This window comes from Salvia splendens, chromosome 13, assembly GCF_004379255.2.
Source record: "Salvia splendens isolate huo1 chromosome 13, SspV2, whole genome shotgun sequence".
Lineage (NCBI taxonomy): Eukaryota > Viridiplantae > Streptophyta > Magnoliopsida > Lamiales > Lamiaceae > Salvia > Salvia splendens.
The window spans coordinates 26552643-26579733 of record NC_056044.1 but is presented as its reverse complement, the minus strand read 5'-3'; the positions used below and the strand labels follow the sequence as shown (position 1 = coordinate 26579733).

Below are 27091 nucleotides of genomic sequence, written 5' to 3'. Positions count from 1 at the left end.
TCCGGAGATTCAAATTTAGGTTTGATGCCGGATATGTATCCTAATAAATCTCTTGTATGCATGTGTGGGAATTTAATTTGCATGCATACGAATTAAATGTGTTCTAGTTTAGGAATAATTGTTGAATGTATGTCTATACATTTTAATTTTATTTATCTTAGATAAGTTTGAAAAAATTGAATACTCTATACTCCCTCCGCCCGCCATTAAATGTCTCATTTTTCCTTTTTCTTCCGTCCGCCATTAAATGTCTCATTTCACTTTTACTCTATTTAGTAAGTGGACCTAATATAAAACTAATATATAAAAGTAGGACTCACATTCCACTAACTTTTCTACTCACTTTCATACATAAAGTCAAACAATTTCTTAAAACTCGTGCCGGTCAAATACGGGACATTTAATCACGGACGAAGGAAGTATTTTTAAGTGAGTCACAAAAATCCCAACGTTCTCTTTTATTGTGACTGTGTTAGCAGTGATTGTGTCCATGAGTTGTGATTGTTGTTCGCTGTGATTTTACCTTTGTTAAAAAACAATCAATTTATATTGTTTCCAATAAATATCTCAAATTATTTTATTTGGATGGATTTCAATTAATATTTCATTTTACTTTTATTATTTTTAATAATTTTTAGTAAGTGAACTTCCAGGAACGTCTATAGGGAACCAGAGAGAGTAGTTCTTAAATATACATTGTTCATACATAAACATATGTTTACACCTCACACATTCCGGTTACACATCTTCGTGAATGTTTGTTGGCATAAAAAAATAGAAATTGGACAATGAGTAATGAGTTTACAACAAATAAACACGAGAGTCGTGTTTCTTCTTAGTTAAATTTCCAACGATACAAACTGATCCATAAGCTCTTATTGCTAAAATGAATATCTCAATTGTTCCATTACTTATAAGTACTACTCCTATTTAATCTTTGAATCATTTTCAAGTATTTAACATGCATTTCTTCTATAAAACTTTGTAGCACTTCTAGCCGCAATGACATTAATGGGGACAACAAATTCATTTTAAATTAATTAATTTATACACGCGTATATATAACCATGACAACTGAATTTGCCTGAGATCCTTCACCTTAATCCTCCAGTGTCCATCACCAAACTTAGCACGCTTCGCCTTAACCCTATTGTTTCTAATCCTGGCATCCGCCACCGGCGTCAAGGCGCAGAACCGCCTCAACTTCTCCGGCATGCTGTCATACACGCGCCACCACCTCTCATTGGCAGAGTCGCTGGCGAATCTCTGCGTGGCCGCCTTGTCCCAGTTGCAGTCGTAGTCCTTGTAGCACATCCACGGCTTCATTCCAAGGTAGTGCAGCGCGTAGGCATCATCCGCTATCTGGTGCTCATGGCCTCCATCCGACCGGAAGAACTTGAGATGGTTGATCTTCTTGGGGAGGCGGTACCACCACGGGAACATCTCGTTGAGAAAGCCCTGGTCGCCACCGTTGTAGGAGCGGACCAGCCACCTGTTTGCATATGAAACAAAAATAAGTATAAAATTGATCTTAAATTAGTTTTTCTAAAATTAATTAAATCGTGCATAGCAGGTCACAGGGAAGGTTCTAGAAGCATGAGGCCCGAGGTGAAGATTTCCTTGTTGTTGGGGGCGGCGGAGATCTGCGGGTGGGTGAAGAAGTGGTCGAGGCTTCTGGTGACGATGAGGTCGGCGTCTATGAACATGACCTTGTCGTAGTCTAGGAGCTGCCAGAGGCGGAGCTTGCTGTAGTTCCACTCGTTGTAGGAGTTTTTCCTCGACTGAGGGCTTCGTATCCGTCGGATTCGCTTGATGTTCCAGCCGGCTGATCGGAGGCCTTCAATTGATTCGGGGGAGATGTGGTCGTCGGCAAGGAGGATGAGGTCGTGTTTGTTTGGAGGATGCTATGTGCTAGAGCTATGGCTCCACACACGTATGCTTATGGGGAATGTAGCACTGTCGCGTATTCCTCTGCACCTCTAGATTCTGAACCTAAACACAACCCACCACTTGATTTAATCTCAATTAGTTAGATTAGTTTACTAACTATTACTCAAGAAACCACTCTCATTCGTCTACTATATCGAACCTACTTATTTCCTACTTTAGGAATTACTATCATACTATGCTTTTAATGATTTATATCTTCCAAGTATAATATCATTGGAAAACTTTCGTAATTCTATGTCCTAAGAGGTCAAACGGGGCTAAAAAAGGGTTTCTAAAGAAAGACGAATAGCCAAATAAAACAGAAAGATAGTCAAATTCGAGTTCGTCCTACACTTTTCAAAATTTAAAAAATAAATTACATAGTTTGAGATTTTCACTATCATAAAATACATCTCTCTTTTTTTTTTGACAATTATGTGTTGATGTAGCAATCGGTTTAAAACACGTGAACAAAACAATATTCAAAATTAAGTATGAAATGACGTTTTGTCCATATATTTTGAACTGACTGCTACATCAGCACGTAATTCGTCGGAAAAATTGAAGGATGTGATAATAATTGCGAAAATCTCAAACTTTGTGATTTATTTTTCAATGAAAAGTGTCGGATGGACCAAAATTTGACCATTATTCGTGATTTATTTGACAATTTTTCCTCTAACGAAAAGGTTACGGTTCAGCAGCACGTAACACACAACGGAACTAAATCTTACTTGTTGTGTTGTTCTTCTTCGATTGAATCCTGCAAGTTGAATCCACTACTATCGAGGTCCACGTGCAATCCAATCCGATGCAGGAACTATCCCGGTACAATTGCTCCGTAGAAGAAAGCTAGGAATTCTCTCTACAGAGCTTTACGTATTTTCTCTCTAATGTTACGCTATTTCTCATCTCCCACAATGGAGAATAAATAACCATTATATAGACAAAGAGTCATTAGAGTTTCATGATTGTTGGGCTTATGGACTAATTATAATTGTAGCCCAACTATAATTATTTAATCCATATTCATCTAATCTAGCCCATATTCTTTCAATCTCCCACTTGGACTAGCATTAGATATAATACGCAGTTCCAACTTTGTACCCTTGAGCGGATCAAAATACACTTATAGTGTGACCCTTTAGGCCCTCATTATCGACGACGATCTAATCGAAGTCTGCACAAAACTCCTAGACTGCGTTGGCAGCGTAGCTCGATATATGAAGGACGTTTACGTGAATTCGGTAAACAAGCATTTACACAAAGTTTATAGTAACTTCCTTTCATTCACGAACCACCCGATTGAGCCTAAGATTTGTCATGTGTCACCCAAATAGCTCAATCACTTTATCTCATCTTTATTAAATGACCCATTCGATCATATTTAATTACTTTAATTGAATATATCTTTGCATTGGCCAATGACTTAATGGTCAAGTAATATAGAGAATTTGAGTGTTATCTCAAAATTCTAATCGAGGAATGAATCTCATTCTTGGCTCAACTACCATTTCCATTTATCTTATGATGTACCCAACACAAGTCCGTGTCTTAATCCTCCGAGGGGAGGTAAAGCGTTGTACAAGGTCAAAGCACACCACTCAACAAACAAAATGTGTAATGACCTCAGATCCAAGGACTATTACATACTTCATGTACTAATAAACTGTAGACACTCAACAAAACAGTTTAATAGTAGGGTATACCAATACTCTCCAAAGTATACCATGTGTCCATCACGAGTATCTAATATCTCATAGTTGTGAGAACAACTACATTCTCGAAGAATGTGATGCAAACCCCATGCTAACCTATAACATATCATCAGTATCTCATTCTTGATGATCATTGGTTAGGGCTATTTTAGAATTATACTATATCATTAATGTCTCACACCATTAACGACAGTCATAATTCAAGGGAACAAATATTTAGAATAAATGCAAACATTTTAAACAATTATTCCAATAAGCGCACAAAACCCATAGAAAATAAAATTTTCATATAACGTGATCAAGTAATATTGTCCCAACACAAAATGTTTCTAAGACATATAAAACTGTAACTCCCACTGATTCAAAGCCATCTACCAACACACTTAACACCTAAGCTCTCAAAGTGCTTGTTGTGTTTTGCTATACATAACGGTTTGGTGAAAGGATCAGCCAAATTATCATCAGTGGGTACTCTTTCTAATTTTATGTCGCCTCTTTCAATTATTTCTCTGATCAGATGATATCTTCTGGGAACATGCTTGTTCCTGTTCGTAGCTCTGGGTTCTTTTGCTTGCGCAACAGCACCAGTGTTGTCACAATACAAAGGTATTGCACTATTGGCACTCGGAATGACACCCAGTTCTTTAACGAACTCTAACAAAGCAACAACTTCTTTGGCAGCTTCAGATGCAGCAATATACTCGGCTTCGGTGGTGGAATCGGCAGTTGTACCTTGTTTGGAACTATTCCAACTCACTGCTCCACCACTGAGGACAAAAACATATCCAGACTGAGACTTATAGTCGTCATGGTCTGTTTGGAAACTAGCATCAGTGTACCCAGTAACTGATAACTCTGGTTGTCCACCATAGACTAAGAAATATTCTTTAGTCCTTCTAAGGTACTTAAGAATAGTCTTAACAGTTTTCCAATGTTCCTCACCGGGATTTTGCTGAAATCTGCCTGTCATGCTAAGCGCATAGGCCACATCTGGCCTAGTAGAAATCATGGCATACATAATAGATCCTATAGCCGAAGCATACGGGATCCTTTTCATGTTGTCTCTTTCTTTGTCATTAGAAGGACAATCCTTCTTTGACAATACAATGCCATGTCCCATAGGAAGAAAACCTTTCTTAGAATTCTCCATTGAGAAGCGCCTTAGCAACTTGTCTATGTAAGTGGATTGTGATAATCCTAACATCCTATTTGGTCTATCTCGATTGATCTTAATTCCAAGGATGTAGGAAGCATCACCCAGATCCTTCATCATAAAGGAACTAGACAACCATTCTTTCACGGATTGCATCATGGAACGATCGCTTCCCATAATCAAGATGTCATCAACATATATGATGAGGAAGACAACGTTTCCATTCTCGCGTTTACTATAAACACATGGGTCCTCTTTGCTTCTGACAAAACCAAACGATTTGATTGTTCTGTCAAAACAAATATTCCAACTCCTCGAAGCTTGCTTAAGTCCATAGATGGACTTCTTTAGCTTGCACACTGCATTCGGCCTTTCTTTCGATACAAAACCTTCTGGCTGTGTCATATAGACATCGCCTTCTAATTCTCCATTGAGAAATGCGGTTTTGACATCCATTTGCCAAATGTCGAAATTGTAGTATGCAGCAATTGCAAGTAATATCATAATGGACTTGATCTTAGCAACTGGCGAAAAGGTTTCATCATAGTCAATGCCTTCACGCTGACTATAACCCTTTGCCACTAACCTAGCCTTGTAGGTTTGTACTTTGCCATCTGCATCTCTCTTCTTTTTGAAGATCCATTTGCAACCTATGGGGTAAACCCCATCTGGCAAGTCAACTAGTTCCCAGACTAAGTTGAAGTACATCGAGTCCATTTCAGATATCAAGGCTTCAAGCCACTTCTCTCGATCGGTGTCTGACACCGCCTCAGTATAGGTCTTAGGCTCATCATCATCTAAATCAACTTCATCATCTTGGTTCTCAACCATTAGATTCAGTCTCTCAGGTGCACGACGAATCCTTCTAGGCCTATTGAGTTGGTTTTGCTCTGGTTCAGGCTGTTCATTCTGTATGTGAGAAGGTTCAGGAATATCACTATGATCTTCTTGAGGTAGAGGTGATGCAACTATTGTATCATCTTGTCTTTGATGCATCTCATTGTTTTGAGGTGGTCCTTCGAGAGTCTCTCTAAGGTCCTCTCTAAGAGTAATTTCCCCTCCCAATAGATCATCAAAAACTCCCACTAAGTTATTGTCCAATCCAGTGGATAATACTTCATCCTCATTGTTAACTTGTGGTTCTTGAATTTCTTCAAGATCTACTGTATTTTGACCTTGTTCCTTGCAGACATAATTGTCTTCAAGGAACGTCACATTCCTTGATGTTATCACCTTGTGATTTTCAGGACAGTAGAAATCGTACCCTTTAGTTTCTTTAGGATATCCCACAAAATAACATTTCTCACTTTTGGTTTCCAATTTATCAGTCATCATTTTCTTAACAAAAGCTGGACAACCCCAGGTCCGGATATGGTTAAGACTTGCTTTCTTGCCACACCATAACTCATATGGTGTTTTCTCGACTGATTTAGAAGGAACCCTATTTAGAATGTAAATAGCCGTTAGTAAGGCATGACCCCATAGGAATAAAGGAAGACTAGCTAAACTCATCATGGATCGAACCATATCTAATAATGTTCGGTTTCTCCTTTCAGATACTCCATTCATTTGTGGTGTACCAGGAGGTGTCCAGTCTGACTGAATTCCATGTGATTTCAAGTAATCAAGAAATTCCCAGCTCAAGTATTCCCCTCCTCGATCTGATCGGAAAGTCTTGATACTTTTCCCAAGTTGTTTCTCAACTTCACACTTAAACTCTTTAAATTTCTCAAAGGCCTCAGATTTGTGTTTCATAAGATACACATATCCATACCTTGTCAAATCATCAGTGAAACTAATGAAGTACGAATAACCACCTTTTGCTTGAGTTGGAAACGGTCCACACACATCTGTGTGGATCAACTCCAGCACACCATTAGCACGCACCCCTTTCCCAGAAAGTGGCTTATTAGTCATCTTTCCTTTGAGACAGAATTCACAAGCACCATATGATTCAAAATCAAATGAAGTGAGATAGTCTAACTTTCTCAATCTTGCTATTCTTTTCTCATTAATATGACCAAGTCTGCAATGCCAAAGATAGGTTGCATTATTCGTATTACTTAGTTTAAGTCTTTTATTTTGCACATTGAGAATATCCCGTTTGCATTCAAGCATATACAATCCATTCTCTAAAGAGGCATTTCCATAAAACAATCCATTATTAGAAAACGAGCATCTGCTGTTTGCAAAATGGAAGGAAAAACCTTCGATGTCCAACATCGGAATGGAAATAATATTCTTTGAAATAACTGGAACAAAATAACAATTATGTAAATCTAGTCTATGTCCTGAGAGAAGATTTAATCTATAAGTTCCTACGCGTTCGGCAGCAACCCTTGCTCCATTTCCAACACGTAGGTCTACTTCCCCAGGCCTCACTTTCCTGCTGTCAATTAAACCTTGCACATTATTACAAATGTGTGAACCACAAGCGGTATCCAATACCCAGGATTGTGAGTTATTCATAGACATATTTATCTCAATGACAAACATAGCTGAACTCCCACTCATTGCACCTTGTGCCTTGAGTTTTGGGCAGTCTCTCTGCCACTCCGTGAAATTTGACCTAGTCAATTTGTTTGTTTCCATCATACACTCATAAGATAAGTTTGACATATTATCTGAACAGAAAATAAAACGAAAAGCAAATTAGAAAAGCATACAAAGATCACATTCGGATCACTAATCAAACAAGGGTTTATTGTATTGATTAGCTCCCACTAATTTTAACGTATATTATGTCCCCCAAACATAAAATACGAATTTATATCAAATATAAATTTTAGTGGTCCAAGATCCAAGTCTACATTATTGCAGCCCTTGCTTTGGCTGATCACTACAATAATATCACAAGATAGGCCTCAAAGCCAATTGCAACAACTATTTTGCAATTCTTGGTTTATTAATCCAATTAATATGCATCCATAAACTATTTAGGTCGCTTTGGCGTCACTAAACAATTTAAGCAAGTCAACCCCATCACACGATGCCAACCATGCATCTATGAATGAGCCTAGGCCTTGTAGATTTAGAGTAAACACTTTGGCGTAAAACTCGTGGTCGAAAAGGCTAGGAACATCAAATAATTATGATGGACGATGCGTTTGTATCAAAACAAGACTTATATTTTATGGGGAAAAGTGTGATACTAGTTTCGTGAATATAATATCCAATATTAAATTTCAAACAATTACTGGGCGCCGCCTACCCAGACATAGTATAACACGGACTACAAATACTGGGCGCCGCCTACCCAGACATAGTATAACACGGACTACACATACTGGGCGCCGCCTACCCAGACAATAAAACGGTCTCTAACTACTATAGTTTAAAATAAATAAGCATAAATCAAATAGCATGCTTATCACATAGGATATCAAATAATGCTCAACAAATAGAATTATTAATCCAATTAATATTTCATTACAAATTAAACGTGGACTAACAATTCATATTAATTCTAAATTAATATATTAAATATTCAATATTAATTCCAAATCAATATTAAATATATATTATTTCCAAATAATAATATATCACACATTGTTAATATTATAGCAGATTATGAAATAATGAATCTAATCATCATATATTATTCTCGAATTATTATATGCTATATTATTTCAATAAATAATGAATCTAATCATCATATTGGGATTTATCACTATTATCACTTCCAAAATAATGACATCGTGATCTGTATGGACCAATACATCCAGTAACACAACAATTGCTAACCCACGTCCCAATTATTGAAACAATTTGTGTGAATAATAATTTATTGATCAAATCAATAAATGTGATGTAATTGAGAATTTATCAAGTTCAATTTCCAAAATTATCATAACCCAACCATTACCATTAATTCTCCAAAATTATTGTGTACCACCGACTTTAGAAACAAATTAGCAATTTGAATAGCTAAACCCAATTTTCAAAATCCACAGTTCAAAATTTCTTTCGATTGCATGAAGTTTCGAAATTGTTGTAAAGAATTTCCAAAATACAATAGAACTTTTGCTGAACTTTCAAAACACATGCGTAATCCAATTTCCACAAAATTTCAGAGAGGCGGAGAGAGCTGTTCAAAATCAATTTTCGAAAGCATTAACCTTTTCGTAAAGTTTTGGAATCAGATTCCAAAGTATACCCAATTACATATGATTTTAATTTCCAAAATTATTCCACGAACTAATTAGAGGACAAAATCAATTATGAATCAAGCCCCGGGCTCTGATACCACTGTTAGTAATTCTTGTATTCATCTAATGAGCGCAGCGGAAATTGCAGACAAGAATAACAGATCTAGATTCATAATCATATTGCAAGTTGAGCACGTAACACACAACGGAACTAAATCTTACTTGTTGTGTTGTTCTTCTTCGATTGAATCCTGCAAGTTGAATCCACTACTATCGAGGTCCACGTGCAATCCAATCCGATGCAGGAACTATCCCGGTACAATTGCTCCGTAGAAGAAAGCTAGGAATTCTCTCTACAGAGCTTTACGTATTTTCTCTCTAATGTTACGCTATTTCTCATCTCCCACAATGGAGAATAAATAACCATTATATAGACAAAGAGTCATTAGAGTTTCATGATTGTTGGGCTTATGGACTAATTATAATTGTAGCCCAACTATAATTATTTAATCCATATTAATCTAATCTAGCCGATATTCTTTCATTATTTGACAATTTTTCCTCTAACGAAAAGGTTACGGTTCAGCAGCTCACCGGCGGATTGTGCTAACGCTGGGCTAACCTGGCAACTTCCGACCGGGAGGTGCACCAACTGTCTGATCCAGTGATCCTCCTTAACTCAGGTCTATAAATCCAAGAATCACCAACTCGCAACACAAGATCATCACGTAGGAAAATCTCCCACATCGGACCACAACACCCTAAAAACACTGCCAAAACCGGCCTCTCACCTCCCACTCCTCACCAACAAATTAGCCACCACCAAATTCACATGCAACCTAGCAACATCCCTCCACCCACTCCCCTCACACTTCCTACAAGGAACCCTAGCCACCACCACATCCAGCTCCTCATTCCTCCCGAACTCCGGCATAGGCAGCTCCGGGCACCTCGTCTTCATTGAGCTCTCGTTGATCCACTCCGGGAACAAATCCGACCACCGCAACCCCTCATCCAGCGTTCCCATCTCCACTTTCACAACCCTCCCTTTAGTCACCAACGCAGCGGCTTCGTCCTCGTCCATGTTCAACAGCCCGATGTTGAACCACTCGTGCCCCATTTCCCGCGATACGACGTCGTACAAGGCCGGATTTAGTGATGATTTGGGGTGGATTTGGAAGTCTTCGTTAAGCTATCTTAGGTAGTATGTGGTGAAGACTAAGAGGGCTATCAAGAAGAGGAGGAAAGAGGAGGTGAGGGGCTTCGACGCCATTGAATTTTGATTGTTGTGTTTGCCATGGATTGAGAGGGTTTGAGGTAGTTAAGTATGGGATGGATCGAATGTAGGTGGATTGTAACTGTAAGAGCAAGGATGCACGCTGCAATATTGTATTTCCTTGTCTAATCCGTTTTGGCAGTTTTATAGTATTGCTTTGCTTTTCCACAATGCGGGTGACATGTAATTAGCATTTTGAACATTCTCTACCAACTCTAATTTTTTATTACTGCTACTATATTTCTCAATGTTATTATATAACTAATTCTTGTAAAATAGAAAACAATTTTAGCATAGTACATCTATATTCATATACTCTCCCGTCCTATAAAAATAGGCTAATTATATTGGGGATAGCACGAGTTTTAATGCGTAATTAGTAAAGTAAAAGTGAAGAAGAAAAAGTAGTTTAAATAATATAGTGGACGGTGGAATCCATAAATAATAAAGTAAAAGAGAAGATAAATAAATTCCATAAATAGATATGAACAATTTCTACACTCCTGAAAAGGAAAATTCAGTTTATATGTATAGAACAGAGGGAGAATTAAAAAAATAGTAACCGAAAATGACAGCATGGAAGAAACAAATGCATTTTCTTCTAAGAGAGCATTAGAGTAGAAATGTTCTTTTATTGGGCGCTAGCTAAAACTGCTACATATTTCATAATTATTAGACTAAATCAACGTATTTATCCAAAAATCAGATGGGCAAAATGAGTTGAACTTGTAGTTAGTGTTGAGGTACGGTTTTGGACGATCAGATCAGATTGGTAATGAGTAAAAAATGAGTAAGCTATATTATTATTATTATTATGGAAATTTGGGTATTAAGTGTAATCCAAGGGTTGCTCTATGTGTCAAATCGTCGTACCTCAATTTTTCAATAAATCAACTACTGTCTGTGGATAACTATTCTACCTGTATCGATACAACTGACTAGCCCAAGTCGGAGGCCCATTATATTTGTGGCAGCCCAATCCCACAAGCTTGAACCCAGCTTCCCCACCCTAACCCGATACAAACTGTTTGATGGGTTATGAGAAATTCAGTGGCCCAATAGAAACTGGAAGCAGCCCAATTTTTTAGGTGAAATTTTTTGAGATTTTTCCTGCGTCTACATGACCGACTACTTAAAGTGCTTTGCCAATTTAGCTTAGCGAGCATCGGAGGGATCCCATTATTTTTTTTATTTCTTAAATTTTTCAATGCCAAACAATACTGAACACTAGACTTCGCGTTCGAATTATGCTACGTAAATATGGCAATTACCGATCACTTATGTGCTCGAATTCTATTTTCCAAAATATTACTCCCTCCCTTCATAATTACAAGGCCAAATTTGATCGGATACGGATCTTAAAAAATGTAACCCTCCGTTCTTAAATAAATATATCATCTTTTTCATTTTGGGATATCCTTAAAAATATAACAAATCTATTTAAGGAAATTTTTTTCTCTCTAATGAAGTGCATCCGATACATACTTCACTAACAAAAGTAGAATAGACCCCACATTCTTATAAGGCATAACACACAAGGTAAAAAGTGGATGAATAGGATTAGTGGAAGGTGTACTTTTATATATAGTTATACTGAAATAAAGTTATTGAAATATATGGTCCATTACCAAAAGTAGTAAAACCAAATGAGACATTTATTGGTAGACTAACGAAATGGCAAAATGAGACGATTATTGGTGGACAAAGGGAGTATTGCTCATTTGAGTTTGGGGCGGGTGTAAAGAAATATGAAGAAAAGCAGATAGAAAAAAATAGTGGAATGTGAGTGAAAAGGGTTAGTGGAATGTGTGATCTATTTGCTATTTATAGTAAAAGTGAATTGAGACTCTTATTGACGGATGAACAAAAATGACAAAATACGGAACTCCTAATCACGGACGGAAGGAGTATCAATTAGGGGAATAATTTAATGTTCCGACAGCATAAGAGAAAAACTAGTGAGGAAACTTTAGAGGAAAAAGAAGAATGAGTTACGTAATTTCGTCACCTTTGCATTAAGAAGGCTGTCATGTGGAAATCGCAACAACTGTTCCCCTAGTGTGCCTTTAATACGCATATGCTTCCAACCACTCTCATATAATAATAAAATTTTAGTGAAAAATGTTTCTTTTTTCAAACCAAAAACATATAAAGAACCGATGTTAGCCATCTTTGATGCTTTACCGATTTCTATATCGGAATCACATTCTAGATTCGTATTAATTCAATCATAACACATAACATATCAAAGAGATGATATACCAACCTCCATCCATAGCTTATATTTGATGTAGGGTTGTATTCCACGAGTTGATGTTTCCCCTAAAAGCTGCGGTTGATCTTTTCGTCTCTTTGACCTTTCTTTTATGAATTCTTTTGATGAAGAAGAATTCAATATCAATATGACTTTTCTGTATATAGAATTCTGTAGTAAAATTGTGTCTCTAAAGGTATAAAATCTGATTGTATATATAGGCAACACACAACCTTTCAAGAAGAGTCGTGTCCGTTCGCTCACACCTTTTCATATAAACATCAGATTTATCCTACAGCTTTTAATATTCTATACACATTAATATACACATATTTATATCATCTATGCAAGGCAAGAGAAGAGGGTTATCAATACACCCGATTCTAATTCTTTAATCGAAACTGATCCATCACGGTATCGTCTTTCATATTAGAATCCAACTGATATGTTTGAACTTGATCTTTATTATTAAATCAATATCTACATAGGTCACATATAGGAATAAATATTCCTACATTCTCCCACTTGACCTTTGTAGCTTTCAATGGTTTAATAATCCTTTATGCGCACTTTACAATCAAATTCATATATCCTTTAAATACCTATAAAGCTAGACTTGATTGAATCATGGCGGTCACACAATCATTTAGTCGACATGATTCCTTCCATATATCACAAATCAATTCTAACTTTATATGAATAAACCTTTCATTGAGATGAACTTTAATTCTCAATTCAACATATGTTATCTAAATATCCATACTGTATACAAACTTTAATGATAACATATAAACAAGCAGAAACATAACTTTTATTGAATTCACAAGAGTGTTTTACAATACATGAGCACACATCTAAAATAGCAAGGCTTTATCTATAATACCCATACGCTCTACATGGCCAATAAACATACTGGGTGGTAGTCCTTTAGTTAACGGATCCGCTATCATCATATCCGTCCTAATATGCTCAAAGTACATTCTTTGTTTCTGCACTTCTTCTTTAACCGATAAGTATTTCAACTCCATGTGCTTAGCACCCTTCGAGTACTTATCGTTCTTTGAGAAGAAGACAGCTGCGGAATTATCACAATAAATTTTCAGCGGTCTAGCTATAGAGTCGACAATTCTATGCCCTGAAATAAAGTTCCGCAACCACAATCCGTGAACAGTGGCCTCAAAGCATGCCACAAATTCGGCCTCCATAGTGGAAGTAGCAATGACAGACTGCTTTCCACTTTTCCATGATACTGTTCCCTCGGCTAAAAGGAACAAATTGCCAAACGTTGACTTTCTACTATCAACGCATCCGGCATAGTCTGAATCTGAATATCCAATTACCTCTAGATGATCGGATCTTCTATACGTAAGCATGTGCTCTTTGGTGCCTTGCAAGTACCTGAGGACTTTCTTTGCAGCCTTCCAATGGTCCATTCCGGGATCACTTTGATATCGACCCAACATACCAACCGCAAAGGTGATATCTGGTCGAGTACATGTTTGAACATAGTTCAAACTCCCAACCACTGATGCATAGGGAATCTTTTCCATCTCCTTACGCTCCAATTCATTTTTCGGACATTGCATTTTACTAAATTTATCTCCCTTCTGAATTGGAGCAATTCCTGCGGAGCATTTGTCCATTCTATATCTCTCTAAGACTTTATTGATATAACCTTTCTGAGACAAACTTAATAATCCTTGTGATCTATCCCGAAATATCTCTATTCCGATCACATAAGATGCATCACCCATATCCTTTATTTTGAAATTCAAAGAGAGATACTTATTTACATCATGTAGTAAACTCATGTCATTTGCAGCTAGCAAAATGTCATCAACATATAGGACCAATATAATAAACTTGCTCCCACTGATTTTAATATAGATACATCTATCAACGATGATCTCTACAAAACCATATGAAACAATGATATCATTAAACTTTATATACCATTGTCTAGAAGCTTGTTTGAGTCCATATATTGACTTTCTCAACTTACATACTAAACCTTCTTGTCCTTCTATCATGAATCCTTCGGGTTGTTTCATGTATACCTCCTCTTCAAGTACTCCATTTAGGAAAGCCGTCTTTACATCCATTTGGTGAAGCTCTAAATCATAATGAGCCACCAAAGCCAACACAATTCTTAAAGAATCCTTCTTTGAAACTGGAGAGAAGGTTTCTTTGTAGTCAATGCCATCCTTTTGAGTGAAACCTTTGGCGACAAGGCGAGCCTTGTACCTTTCAATGTCACCTTTCGAATCACGTTTCGTTTTAAAGATCCATTTACAACCAATGGCTTTAAAACCTTTAGGCAATTCTAATAAGTCCCAAACATCATTATCGCTCATAGATTTCATCTCATCCTTTGCTGCATTTAACCAATTTTCAGAATTGTCACTTTCCATGGCTTGTTGGAACGAAATCGGATCTTTATCAATGCTCAAGTCACATTCACTTTCAACGGAATATACCACATAGTCATCCGATATGGCCGATCGACGTTCCCTTACTGATCGCCTTAAAGGCTCTATTGGTTCATCATTCCGTTCTTGAATTATGACTGATTCATCTTCAATCTCAACAGGTGGGTTATGCACTTCATATTGCTCAATAGGAACAACAATCTTAGGTGCAACAAAAGGTGGATGAACAACCTTTTCTTGAACTTCATTAAGGTCCACTTTTCGAGGTTCATCACTCCCACTAGTTTCATTGTTTTCAATGAATCTAGTATTTCCCGTCTCAACTATCCTCGTACTATGGTTAGGACAATAGAATGTATATCCCTTCGACTTATCTGGATAGCCAATGAAGAATCCACTGACCGTCTTTAAATCCAATTTCTTTTCATGTGGATTATACAACTTTACTTCTACAGGGCAACCATAAATACGTATATGCTTTAAACTCGGTTTCCTTCCCGTCCACAGTTCAAAAGGGGTCTTTGGAACTGCCTTACTAGGAATTCGATTAAGCATATATGTTGCAGTCCTTAATGCATAAATCCACAACGAAAGAGGTAAATTACATCCACTTAACATGCATCTAACCATATCCAAAAGAGTACGATTCCGCCTTTCCGCTACACCATTCTGCTGCGGAGTACCGGACATTGTATATTGTGCACAAATCCCTTACTTTTGAGGTACTTTGCAAATGGGCCCGAACATTGTCCAGACTCATTAAAATTTCCGCTGAATTCACCACCTCTATCTGATCTCACAACTTTTACTTTTCTATCTAATTGTCTTTCCACTTCATCTATGAATATCTTCAAGACATTCACCGATTCAGCCTTTTCACGCAATAGATATATATATATAACTATATCATGAGAAATCATCAATGAAGGTGATAAAATAATTTCTACCATCCCATGAAGGTGCATCAAAAGGACCACATATATCAGTATGAATTAACTCAAGAAGTTGAGAACTCTTTGTGGCTGGTTTCTTTACTATGTGTTTAGTTTGCTTTCCCTTTATGCAATCTATACACATATCTAGATCACTAAAATCCAATTGAGGAAGAATTTCACTCTTTACCAACCTCATTATCCTTTCTTCGGATATGTGACCTAGTCTTTGATGCCACAAGTAAGCCGAACATTCACTTGACATACTACGTTTTATGCCTCTACTTTCAATATTAAACAAGGATTCAGAAAACTTTGCATCAAGATTGAAACTATAGAGTGAATCAAACAAAGTACCACTTCCATAGAAGTAATCATTTTTGTACAATGTGAATACACTATTTACAAACTTGATTTTAAAACCTAATCTATCCAACCGACTAACAGATACAAGATTTCTAGCACAATCTGGTACATAGAGACATTCCTTAAGATCTATATGACATCATGTGTCTAAGATCAGTCTGTAGGTCCCGATGCCTTTAATTTGTGCCTTCATCCTATTTCCCATGAACAAGTATTGTTCACTTCCTTTTATAGGTCGGATCGTACTGAATCCCTGCTCAATATGAGACACATGAGTAGTAGCACCGGAATCTAACCACCAAGTATTATTAGGCACTTCAATAAGATTTGATTCAAAGCAAACGAAACTGTTATGTTTACCTTTCTTATCAAACCATGCATTTCTTTTCGGACAATCCTTCTTGAAGTGTCCCGTTTCTCTACAGAAGAAACACTTCCTTTCCTTCTGGATCTTCTTTTCGGGACCTTTAGGATAAGAAGAATCCTTGCGTTTGTCCCTTTTACTTGCATTTCCCTTACTGGTGCTTTCTCCTCCATGACCCATTAGATTCACAACTTGGCCACCCACCTTCTTTAATCTCCCTTCCTCTTGTATCAACATGGCCTTTAGTTCTTTAAGGTCCCATTTATCTTTTATGGTGTTATAATTCACCTGGAACTGGCCAAATTCAATAGAAAGAGAGTTTATGATGAATTGAACCAAGAACTGTTCGTGAACCTCCATTCCCAAGGTCGAGAGCCTTGCTGCCAAGTTTGACATGTGTGTTACATGATCATGAATAGGCTGTGACCAGTCAAACTTTCTTGTAGTGAGTTCACTCATTAAGCTCCCTACAATTGACTTGTCGGCCAATTCCGATTGTGAACACTCCTTTATATTTTCTATGAATTCCCTTGCACTCTCTGTCTTAGGCATAGATGGCTTAAAACTTTCCGCCATCGTCATCCTCATAAGATTGAGACTTAGCCTGTTAGAGCGCTCCCAAGTCTCATATCGAGACTTGTCCGTTTCGGGGCTCTCTTCCGTAATGGCTGCAGGCTCATCTTCCGTAAGTATGGCATGGTCAAGTGACATAACACCCAGTGAAAACCGGATCTGTTCTGACCATTCACCATAGTTCTGCCCATTGAACTTTACGACAGAGTTTGCAGATGCATATATATTAAACGAAGCTGCAACATTTATACATGCTTACAATTAGTGCTTTGAACATTAAACACCGATTCAGATAACTGTAATAAACTTTAAACAACATGCATTCAAGCAACATTGGGCAATACTTAAACACACATACTATCATCGATGCTAGAATATACTTTAATGATCAATCGTATCATACACATATCAAATAACCATGTTGCCTTTGGGTATACATACTACATGTGATACTGTAGACAAAATTAATCCTTTTCGTTTTATTAACTTATATACAATGATCCACCTTTGGGTGATCTCCAAGTATATAGATAATAAAGTTATTGACCAATCAACTTTCATATCATTTAGCATCCTTTAATCATGATCAATAAATAAATAACTTTACATCATTTTCCATAATCATAATATCATATAACAAGACCACTTTGGTGATTAACATGTCATATAACATCAATATGCAACTTAAAAGGATTAAAAAATAACATGTACGGAATTGTCATTGGTGAGTCCAGAGAGTTCGCCCGATCGGGCGTTTTTATACCATCTAAACGCCCGGTCGGGCGTTTAGCATCGATGATTCCAGAAAGTTCGCCCGGTCGGGCGTTTGTATACCGTCTAAACGCCCGACCGGGCGTTTGTCAACCGACGCACTATTTGACAACGCCCGGGCCGGGCATATTATCGCCCGGTCGGGCGTTTTCTCTGTATTCTGAATTCTCCCTTCGATTTTCATGTTTCAACATTCCATGAAACAATCACCCAATGCGCAGCGGAACCAAATAACATCAAAATGAAACATAAACATCTATATTTCAATTTTGAACACTTAATATGGTGAATTAACAAATCTAGGTTGGCTCTGATACCAACTGTTAGCCATCTTTTGATGCTTTACCGATTTCTATACCGAAATCACATTCTAGATTCGTATTAATTCAACCATAACACATAACACATCAAAGAGATGATATACCAACCTCCATCCATAGCTTATATTTGATGTAGGGTTGTATTCCACGAGTTGATGTTTCCCCTAAAAGCTGCGGTTGATCTTTTCGTCTCTTTGGCCTTTCCTTTATGAATTCTTTTGATGAAGAAGAATTCAATATCAATATGACTATTCTGTATATAGAATTCTGTAGTAAAATTGTGTCTCTAAAGCTATAAAATCTGATTGTATATATAGGCAACACACAACCTTTCAAGAAGAGTCGTGTCCGTTCGTTCACACCTTTTCATATAAACATCAGATTTATCCTACAGCTTTTAATATTCTATACACATTAATATACACATATTTATATCATTTATGCAAGGCAAGAGAAGAGGGTTATCAATACACCCGATTCTAATTCTTTAATCGAAATCGATCCATCACGGTATCGTCTTTCATATTAGAATCCAACTGATATGTTTGAACTTGATCTTTATTATTAAACCAATATCTACATAGGTCACATATAGGAATAAATATTCCTACAACCGAATCAAATATACGTATCACAACGAAACGCTGCAATAAAAAAAAGGGATCAAAGGCCAATTAATCTAAAACATGTAGTCATTCACTTTAATCTTGATCTATCTTGATCTATCTCCTAAAGGCTATGTCATTTTCATCACATTACTTATTTAATTCGGAGATACATTCAAGCTAGCCCAACTTGTTTAATTATAGTTAAATTAGATAATCATCACCAACAAATACAAACTTTTTTGTGCATAATTATATATTCGCTCTCACATAATTAGTTTAGAAGACCTAAATCAATGTGTTTTAGAAAAGAAATTAAATCGCTTTAGCCCCCACATGGCCACTTTACGCGTATTTGAAGGTCGAAAAGCTTAAGTCTTTTGAGTAGATAGTGCCATACATTGCTTTTCGTTAATAGTGCTTTTAATCTACTTTAAGCAAGAGACAGAAAAGATAATTAGTGGGGGTGCTAATCCTCTATTATCTCCTGACACACACGCATACTTTCTTTTATTCTTCTCAACAAATATAGTGTAGAGTGTGGACTGGTGAAGAGAATTTAGATAGCTAGATATGTGAAGAGATAATTAAATTTAATATGACCAATAGTTTTGGTAGCTTTATCTAGATTTAACCTATTTGAACAAGGTTTCTTTACTTAGGGAGACATCAAAGCAAGGGTCAAATAGTTATCAAAAGGAGCATATATACATAAAGAGAGAGAGTTAAATTTGGTTCAAACGAGAGTGCTTTAGTGGTAGTAGAGAACTTTTCATAATTCATACAGTTTATTTGGGTGCTCTTAATTTGGATGTCTTTTTAGGCCATCAAAGATAGGAAGACCCCTTTTTGACTGAGACTACCTTTGAATGAAGATAATACTTAGCTATATTTATACATGAAAAGGCGCACATCAATACATACGGAAAAAACCCTAAAAATCAAGGTGATTTATACATACCCATATTCATACATACAAATATACTGTACATGTATGTATCTGTTTTCATGCATACATACATGTATACAAATAAATGTAGGGATAAGACAAATCTTGAGTAGTACAACAATTTCGAAATATTCTTGCTTGCAGAATTTATCATGTCTTGGGTCCCCTGAGCAGAACCTTCTCAGTTTTTCTTCACTTCTACATAGAATTAAAGTGCACTTTTCTCCTTTCCTAGAAGTAGAACACATAAATAAACTCAGAATTTTGATCCTAGCTATTTATGGTTTCTAGCTTTACTATTTTCACAATGTATATTATTGAAGTGTTGGCTTTGTCGTTTGACCTTTCTTTGTGTTTAAGAAAGCATTAGGTTAAGAGAGAGAGAGAGAGATGTAAATGATTAATTAAGTTGAAAATTATTGAGTTGTTCTTTTCATCCATTTCATTAATTAGGTTGCTAAATTATTGTGTTATACTAATATTCTTTTCATCCCTTTTATTTCTTATCCGAATTGAATATCAAAGATAGAGATTGATATGAAATGGATGGTGACCAATGCATGGGTTCATCTTTCTATACCTACACGCTGAGAAAAATCAGGACGCAGCTCAAACAAGGTATTGCCCCAAAAATAAAGTCGATGTAAATTAAATAATTATGAGCCATTCCATATGTACAATAATGCATCTAATTGTATACATATATATATATATGGAGATGTGATCAGTCTCAATGAAATCCACTATTTGTAAGTGGTTTGGAAACCATAATAATTTCAAGGAAATAAAGCAAAATCGCAAAAATTTAAAATAAATCCGGAAAAACAATAGAAATAATTTAAAGGAAATAAAACAAAAACAGGGAAAATTAAAAATAAATCGAGAAAAACAATAGAAAGACCACTCCTCAGCTGTTTCACAAGCGCTATGCGAATTTCACGTTATTGTAACACAATTGACGTTTTGGCGTCTTTCGCTGGAACTACATCAACAGTGGTTATTTTGGTTAAAAAATTTCAATACCCCAATTGTCCCTCTCTCCCTCTCACGCTGGTTGTTTCACCCTCACTCTCCCACCATCGAAAACAAATCTACACCAACCATAATTCAAAAATACCTCAGCACAACAATGAACGATACTCCATACAACAATTAATTATACTTTCTTACACAAATGAAATATGATACGGAGTAGTATGCATATGTTTGTGTTGTATGATCAGTGTACTGAAAGTATGCTCAGATACTTCATACTTACATATTTTAATTTTGCATGCAAAACTTATCATGCGAACGTGTGCAATTAAAATTTATTTAAATCTTAATAAAATTTTCAACCTTGGGAATAATTGTCATTTAAATCACAACTTTTTATTAATTTCTAGTCAATTCCATAACTCTTGAAACTGAAATATAAAATCGTAAATTTCACTAGTTTTTACAATTGTCCTCTAGTGGTTGTAATCACAATTGATGCAGCAACAAATTACCTTTAATTTTGTTTACTTAAGAGATATAAAGTGGGTCTATTCAAATTTCAATTGTTTTTGGAAATGAATTAACCACAATGAATCATATACTTCAACACGACAAAGAATCATACTTTTAGCGCATCAAAAATAATATCACAAATGTCGTTGCATATTGCAATCAAGACCGTTTAAAATTCAAAATCAATAACTGATACTCAATCAATTTTTAAAATTTAGTATACAACGAAGTTGCATTGGCTTGTTCCACTCTAATTAATCATTTGTTTTATGATAAGAGAGAAAGAGAGGGGTGAGGGAATGGTTAGGATGTTCATAATCCCCATGCAAAATAGAGAAAAGGAGGTTGCATGCAAAGCTTTATAAACTTTAGGTAAATGGAGAGAGGCTTTATTCGCTTGGTTGAAGAAGCAAAATCGTACACAGTTCCCGATTCCTTCAAACAGACAGCCCCCACACCTTGCTTCACTTTTTCACCTCCTCGTTTTCTGTGTTTATTCATTCTGCCATACTTATTTTTTTTGTGTTTGTGCCCACAAACTACTCAAAAATATTAAAGCGTTAATGTATTCATCATTTGGAAAAAAAATTTTGTAAAACTTTTTACCCGATTCAGATAACTATAGAACTACGACCACCTGCATTGATTGGGAAAAAAGAAAAAGTTGCACCTAGTTATAATGATAAAACATTCTCCAATAATTTGAGAATAGTAGATATTGATAAATGTCAAGTAAATTATGTTCGACTCCAAATTTCTAATATAGAATCATGAAGAAATAATAATGAGATATTAGTGGTATTCACATTCATAAGGATGAACAATCATGGTACAAATTGCAATCACTCCATCACACAAGTGTAAAAGAGCTAAGGAATCATATAAATGGTGACTATTAATTTAAGTAGTGTATAATCTGCATGAAAGGTAGAGTCCCACTAACACCACAATAAATATATGCATAGAATAAAATGATTATAAAATGTATGGAGAAAGAATGAGATAGAGATAAAGCTGATTTGCCTTTGGTATTCCTCCTCCTTGTCAGCACATGCATTCCACTTTCCCACTGCAACATTCGACTTTGGACTAATGCACTATTTCTATAATTGCCATCACAACCATACATTATTCCTCATACATATATGTATGTATTCCTACACATCCAAACATAAGTGTCACAAATCGGATAACACACTTTTACTTTTATTCAAAAATTTATTTTATTTTAATTACCTCATCTACAAGAAAAGAATTCCCATTCTCTCCTCTATCTATATTTAATAGTCTTTCATAAGAAATTCCCCAACAACAAACACACACACACAACATCCACTAATGTTTTTTTTCCGTTTTCATGCAACATAACTAGTAATTGAAGCAAAATGAGAGCTAGCGGCAGCTCTGCGGTGCAGCAAGCCCTGACGGCGGAGGCGGCCGGGATGGTGAAGCAAGCAGTGGTGCTGGCGAAGCGCCGTGGCCATGCACAAGTGACCCCACTCCACGTGGCCAACACCATGCTTTCCGCCTCCCCTGGCGGCCTCTTCCGCGTGGCATGCCTCGACTCCCACTCCCACCCCCTCCAGTGCAAGGCCCTCGAGCTCTGCTTCAACGTGGCCCTCAACCGCCTCCCGGCCTCCTCCTCCCCTGCCCCGGCCATCTCCAACGCCCTTGTCGCCGCCTTCAAGCGCGCCCAGGCCCACCAGCGCCGCGGCGACAACATCCAGCAGCAGCAGCCTCTCCTTGCAGTGAAGATCGAGCTCGAGCAGCTCATCATCTCCATCCTCGACGACCCCAGCGTGAGCAGGGTCATGAGAGAGGCCGGGTTCTCGAGCACGCAGGTCAAGATCAACGTTGAGAAAGCAATCTCCTTGCACCTCTCCACCTCCTCCTCTCCCTCTCCTACACCAAAACAAACCCTCTCCTCATCTCCAGCCATCCCGGCAGCAGAAGCCAGGAATGAAGATTTGGATGTCATAATCAACACTTTACTATTCAAGAAGGAGAAAAGGAGCTTGGCCTTAGTGGGAGAGAACACATCCAGCTTAGAAGATACAGTGAAAGCTTTAATGGAAAGGGTAGAGAGAGGGGAGGTGGCGGAGTCGTTAAAAGAGGTGAAGTTCATAAGCATCCCGCCGCTCTACACGTTCAGCAACCTCCACCGCGACCAGGTGGAGCTGAAGATAAGGGAGCTCACGCGCCTCGTGCAGAGCCTTGTCAGGAGAGGGGTGGTGCTGTATCTAGGAGATTTGAAATGGATCAGTGATTATGTGGAGAGGGAAGAGAGCTACTACTGCTCTGTGGAGCACATGATCATGGAGATTGGGAGATTAGTTTGGAGCGTTGGGGAAATGGAGAGGTTTTGGCTGATGGGGATCGCCACATTCCAAACTTACATCAAGTGTAGAAATGGCTACCACTCTCTGCAAACTGTTTGGGGGCTCCATCCTCTCACCATTCCTGTTAATAGCTTGGCCTTCACCCTTGTTTCCCACAGGTATATTTGTTTTCCAAGATTTATCATTACTATAACCTAAGTTGATTATGAGTGTGTAAATACTTATTTAGAAATTTCTGTGTATTGGTTCAGTGATGAGAAGAGTGAAGGTGGAGAAAATGGAGAGATGAAACTTTCTTGTTGTGTGGAATGTTCGGAGAAATTCCACGGCCAAGTACGAGACTTGGAAGCCGGTGCTAACGGCCCAGCCTTGTCGAGATTGCCTTCTTGGCTTAAAGATGAAAGTAGAAGACTAAATGACAAAGACCAGGTGCCTACTTATCTCGTGTTTTAGTATTGTATACTATAAAGTCCAAAAATAATCATATACCCCTACAAAAAAGCGGACGACATTTCCGTTGTTATACAAGTCCGTTCGATTAATTGCACGTTGGATATTTCCGTTGGTAGACAATTTGTCCGTTTGATTAATTGTACGTTGGTAAAATTTCACCGACAGGGAATGTCCGTTCGATTATTGTTGCCGTGCATCATAGTTACCGAATGACAACGGGATAAATATCATGCTTTATGTAGTGCAAGGCCTTCACTTAGTCCTTCCTCTTAGTTTTTTGATAAATAAACTAAAAAAAATTAAAGGCCACGTCACATTCATAATTCGAACAGGAGACCTTTGACATCAGGCACTAACCATACTACTACTATGCCAGTGCATGCACACAAGTCCTTCTTTGTCTTATCTTACTTGTTTACTTCATAGCAATAAATAACTAATTGTTGATTTCAGAAATCTGATGCGATGAAGGAGCTATGCAAAAAATGGAACTCATTCTGCAGCTCAGTTCACAAAACACCTTCCTCCTCGTCACCACCATCACTCGGAGATGCCATGGACACGGACGGAGCACAAAGGTTCAAAGAATTCAACGCAGAGAATCTGAATCTCCTATGCAACGCGCTGAAGGAGAAGGTTCCATGGAAGAAAGAGATCATCCCTGAAATCGCGGGGACGGTCCTGCAATGCAGGTCGGGAATGCTGAGGAGGAAAAGCCAGAGCAGCGACGTTAAAGAAGAGACATGGCTCCTTTTCCTCGGCCCGGATCATAACCAGGCCAAGGAGAAGATCGCCAGGGAGCTGGCCAAGATCGTGTTCGGATCACATTCAAACTTCGCATCATTCGGATTGAGCAGCTTCGTGGATTCGGATTGCCGGAACAAGCGGGGGAGGGACGAGTGCAGTAGCTTCATCGATAGGTTTGCGGCGGCGGTGGCGGTGGATCCACACCGAGTTTTCTTGGTGGAGGATTTGGAGGAGGCGGATCACTGCTTGCAGATGGGGATCAAGCGGGCGATCGAGAAGGGGAGGATAGTTGATCAGAGTGGGGAGGAGGTTGGCCTCTGCGATGCCATTGTTGTGTTGAGCTGCGAGAGTTTCAGCTCCAGATCGAGGGTATCTTCTCCTAGCGATGATCGGAAAGAGGTCGGCGGCGGAGGAGAGGAGGAGGCGGGCGGTTTCTTGGATTTGAATATGTCGTTTCAAGATCAGGATGATGATGATGATGATTTGGGAATTCTTGAAAATGTTGATAGGCGCGTAGTGTTTAAGATTCAGGATTTGCGGTAGTTTTTTCTTTTTTTTTCAGTCATTTTCTAGGTAAGTTGGGTTATTTAATTGGGTATAATAGAATTCTCAGTTCCCATCATAATTTCTAAGTCGAATAAAATAAATTTAATCCATAATATTTTCCTACATATTAGTACGAATAAGCTCAACCTTGTGCGTTCATACTGAGACTTGGAGTAGTAGTATTTAAGCTAGAGTAATTGGGCATTGGAAAAATAGTAAAAGAAATCATAAAGTTTGGTCAAATTCTAGTTTACCATTTAACATTAAAAATGACCAATTAAATTGTAACTTTGACGATTTTCTAAATTGTCCCATAATGTTGAATTTGGGAGAATTGAACATGACATGGACGACGAGAACTTATGACGTGGATGGCGAAATTGAATACTTCATGTTTTTTGAGCTTTTGGAAAATTGATGTATTGCATTCACGTCATACTCAATTTCAGCCCATGTCATGCTCAATTTTCCAAAATTTAATTCCATGGGATAATTTAGAGACACGTCAAAGTTTTGATTAATTACTAGTACTAATTAGTTATTTTTTAAAGTTAGAGGATAAATCAGAATTTGAACAATTTTTTATGGGTTTTTTTTGCTATTTTCCCTTGAATACTTATCAATAATTTTTAAGTAGAAAATAAATATCGAAGTAGCACTAAAAGAATAAAAATTTGAAGTGGAAAATATAAAGTCTCAAACACAAAATAGAAATGAATAGTACTCCATCAATTGCACTTTTAGACTAGTTTGGCTTTATCATAAATTTTTACCGACATTTTTTATCTACTCAATATTGAAGAATGAAGATCAACTCCCTCAAAGAAAAAAGAAAGCAAAAATATAGAAGCCGCGAGCAAAGTTCTTGATTAAGGAGTTCGGCCCGTTCCGAAAAGGTTGGTAATGGTAAAGTTAATTTCAAATTCTCTTTCTACGTTTTCAAAATTTTAAGAAAATGGTAGTAGTAGATTTTTATTTCCAAATGTATCCCCCATTAATATTTCTTCTCAAAAGTCAAGGAACTAAACTACTAGGGAACTAGCCGAGGATCGGCTTGACCTCACGTGTAATAATGTGAGGGATGAGGTGCTGAAAACCAATTAATTATGTTGATTAAAATTTATATTTTTTTAAATGGGTAATCATTAGGATTTCAACGTCTAAATTGTGAATTAATGTGCAGACTTCGAGGAGTGACGAGTATGTTAAACACAAAGCAAATGAACGAGAAAAGAAGAAACTACTAGAAAAAAAAAGCAACAAAACAAAAATGGAAAATAACGTCTTAAAAATTGAGATAAAATATCTTGCTTTCTCTTTTTGTTTTACGAGGTCGGGAACAAATGCAACGGAAAAGGCCGTTTGGAGTCTGTTAAAGCATCCACGATAGAAATAACCCAGCAATAGCTCAGTCATAGTCTAGTCACAAATTCCTCCTGTCATATCAACAATACTAAAAATCCTCCTGGCACATCATAAATAGCCAAGCCATAGCCTAGCCACATCATAAATAGCTCAGCCACATCAATAGCCACATCACTAATAACACAATATACGGAATTTAATTTACGAGACATATACGAGAAACATTAATAATACTATTTTAATTTTTTAAAAAAAGTACAATAAATTAAAAAAATTATAAAAATTAAGATAGAGAGAGTACTCGTTAATACAAGTGGTGCGAATGAAAATGAAGTGCAAACCGCGTATATATAGTGTTTCGAA

The 27091-nt window shown here is 37.2% G+C and overlaps 1 protein-coding gene and 1 pseudogene across 1 annotated transcript; one reads left to right on the top strand and one right to left on the bottom strand.

Annotated features, from left to right (window-relative positions):
* Positions 1-993: 993 nt before the first annotated feature.
* Positions 994-10278, bottom strand: LOC121761538 (annotated as a pseudogene).
* A 12244-nt stretch (positions 10279-22522) lies between these two features.
* Positions 22523-25488, top strand: LOC121763092 (protein SMAX1-LIKE 3-like). Its single transcript, XM_042159156.1, has 3 exons — positions 22523-23775; positions 23869-24046; positions 24524-25488. The coding sequence occupies exons 1-3, from the start codon at positions 22664-22666 to the stop codon at positions 25358-25360; spliced, it is 2127 nt and encodes a 708-aa protein (XP_042015090.1). The 5' UTR covers positions 22523-22663; the 3' UTR covers positions 25361-25488.
* Positions 25489-27091: the final 1603 nt, after the last annotated feature.

Bases quoted from the DNA above. Each gene is read 5' to 3' on its own strand.
- LOC121763092 (XM_042159156.1), top strand. From the start codon at position 22,664: ATGAGAGCTAGCGGCAGCTCTGCGGTGCAGCAAGCCCTGACGGCGGAG. The intron at 23,776-23,868 runs GTATATTTGTTT...GTATTGGTTCAG, and splicing joins TTCACCCTTGTTTCCCACAG to TGATGAGAAGAGTGAAGGTG. The intron at 24,047-24,523 runs GTGCCTACTTAT...TGTTGATTTCAG, and splicing joins GACTAAATGACAAAGACCAG to AAATCTGATGCGATGAAGGA.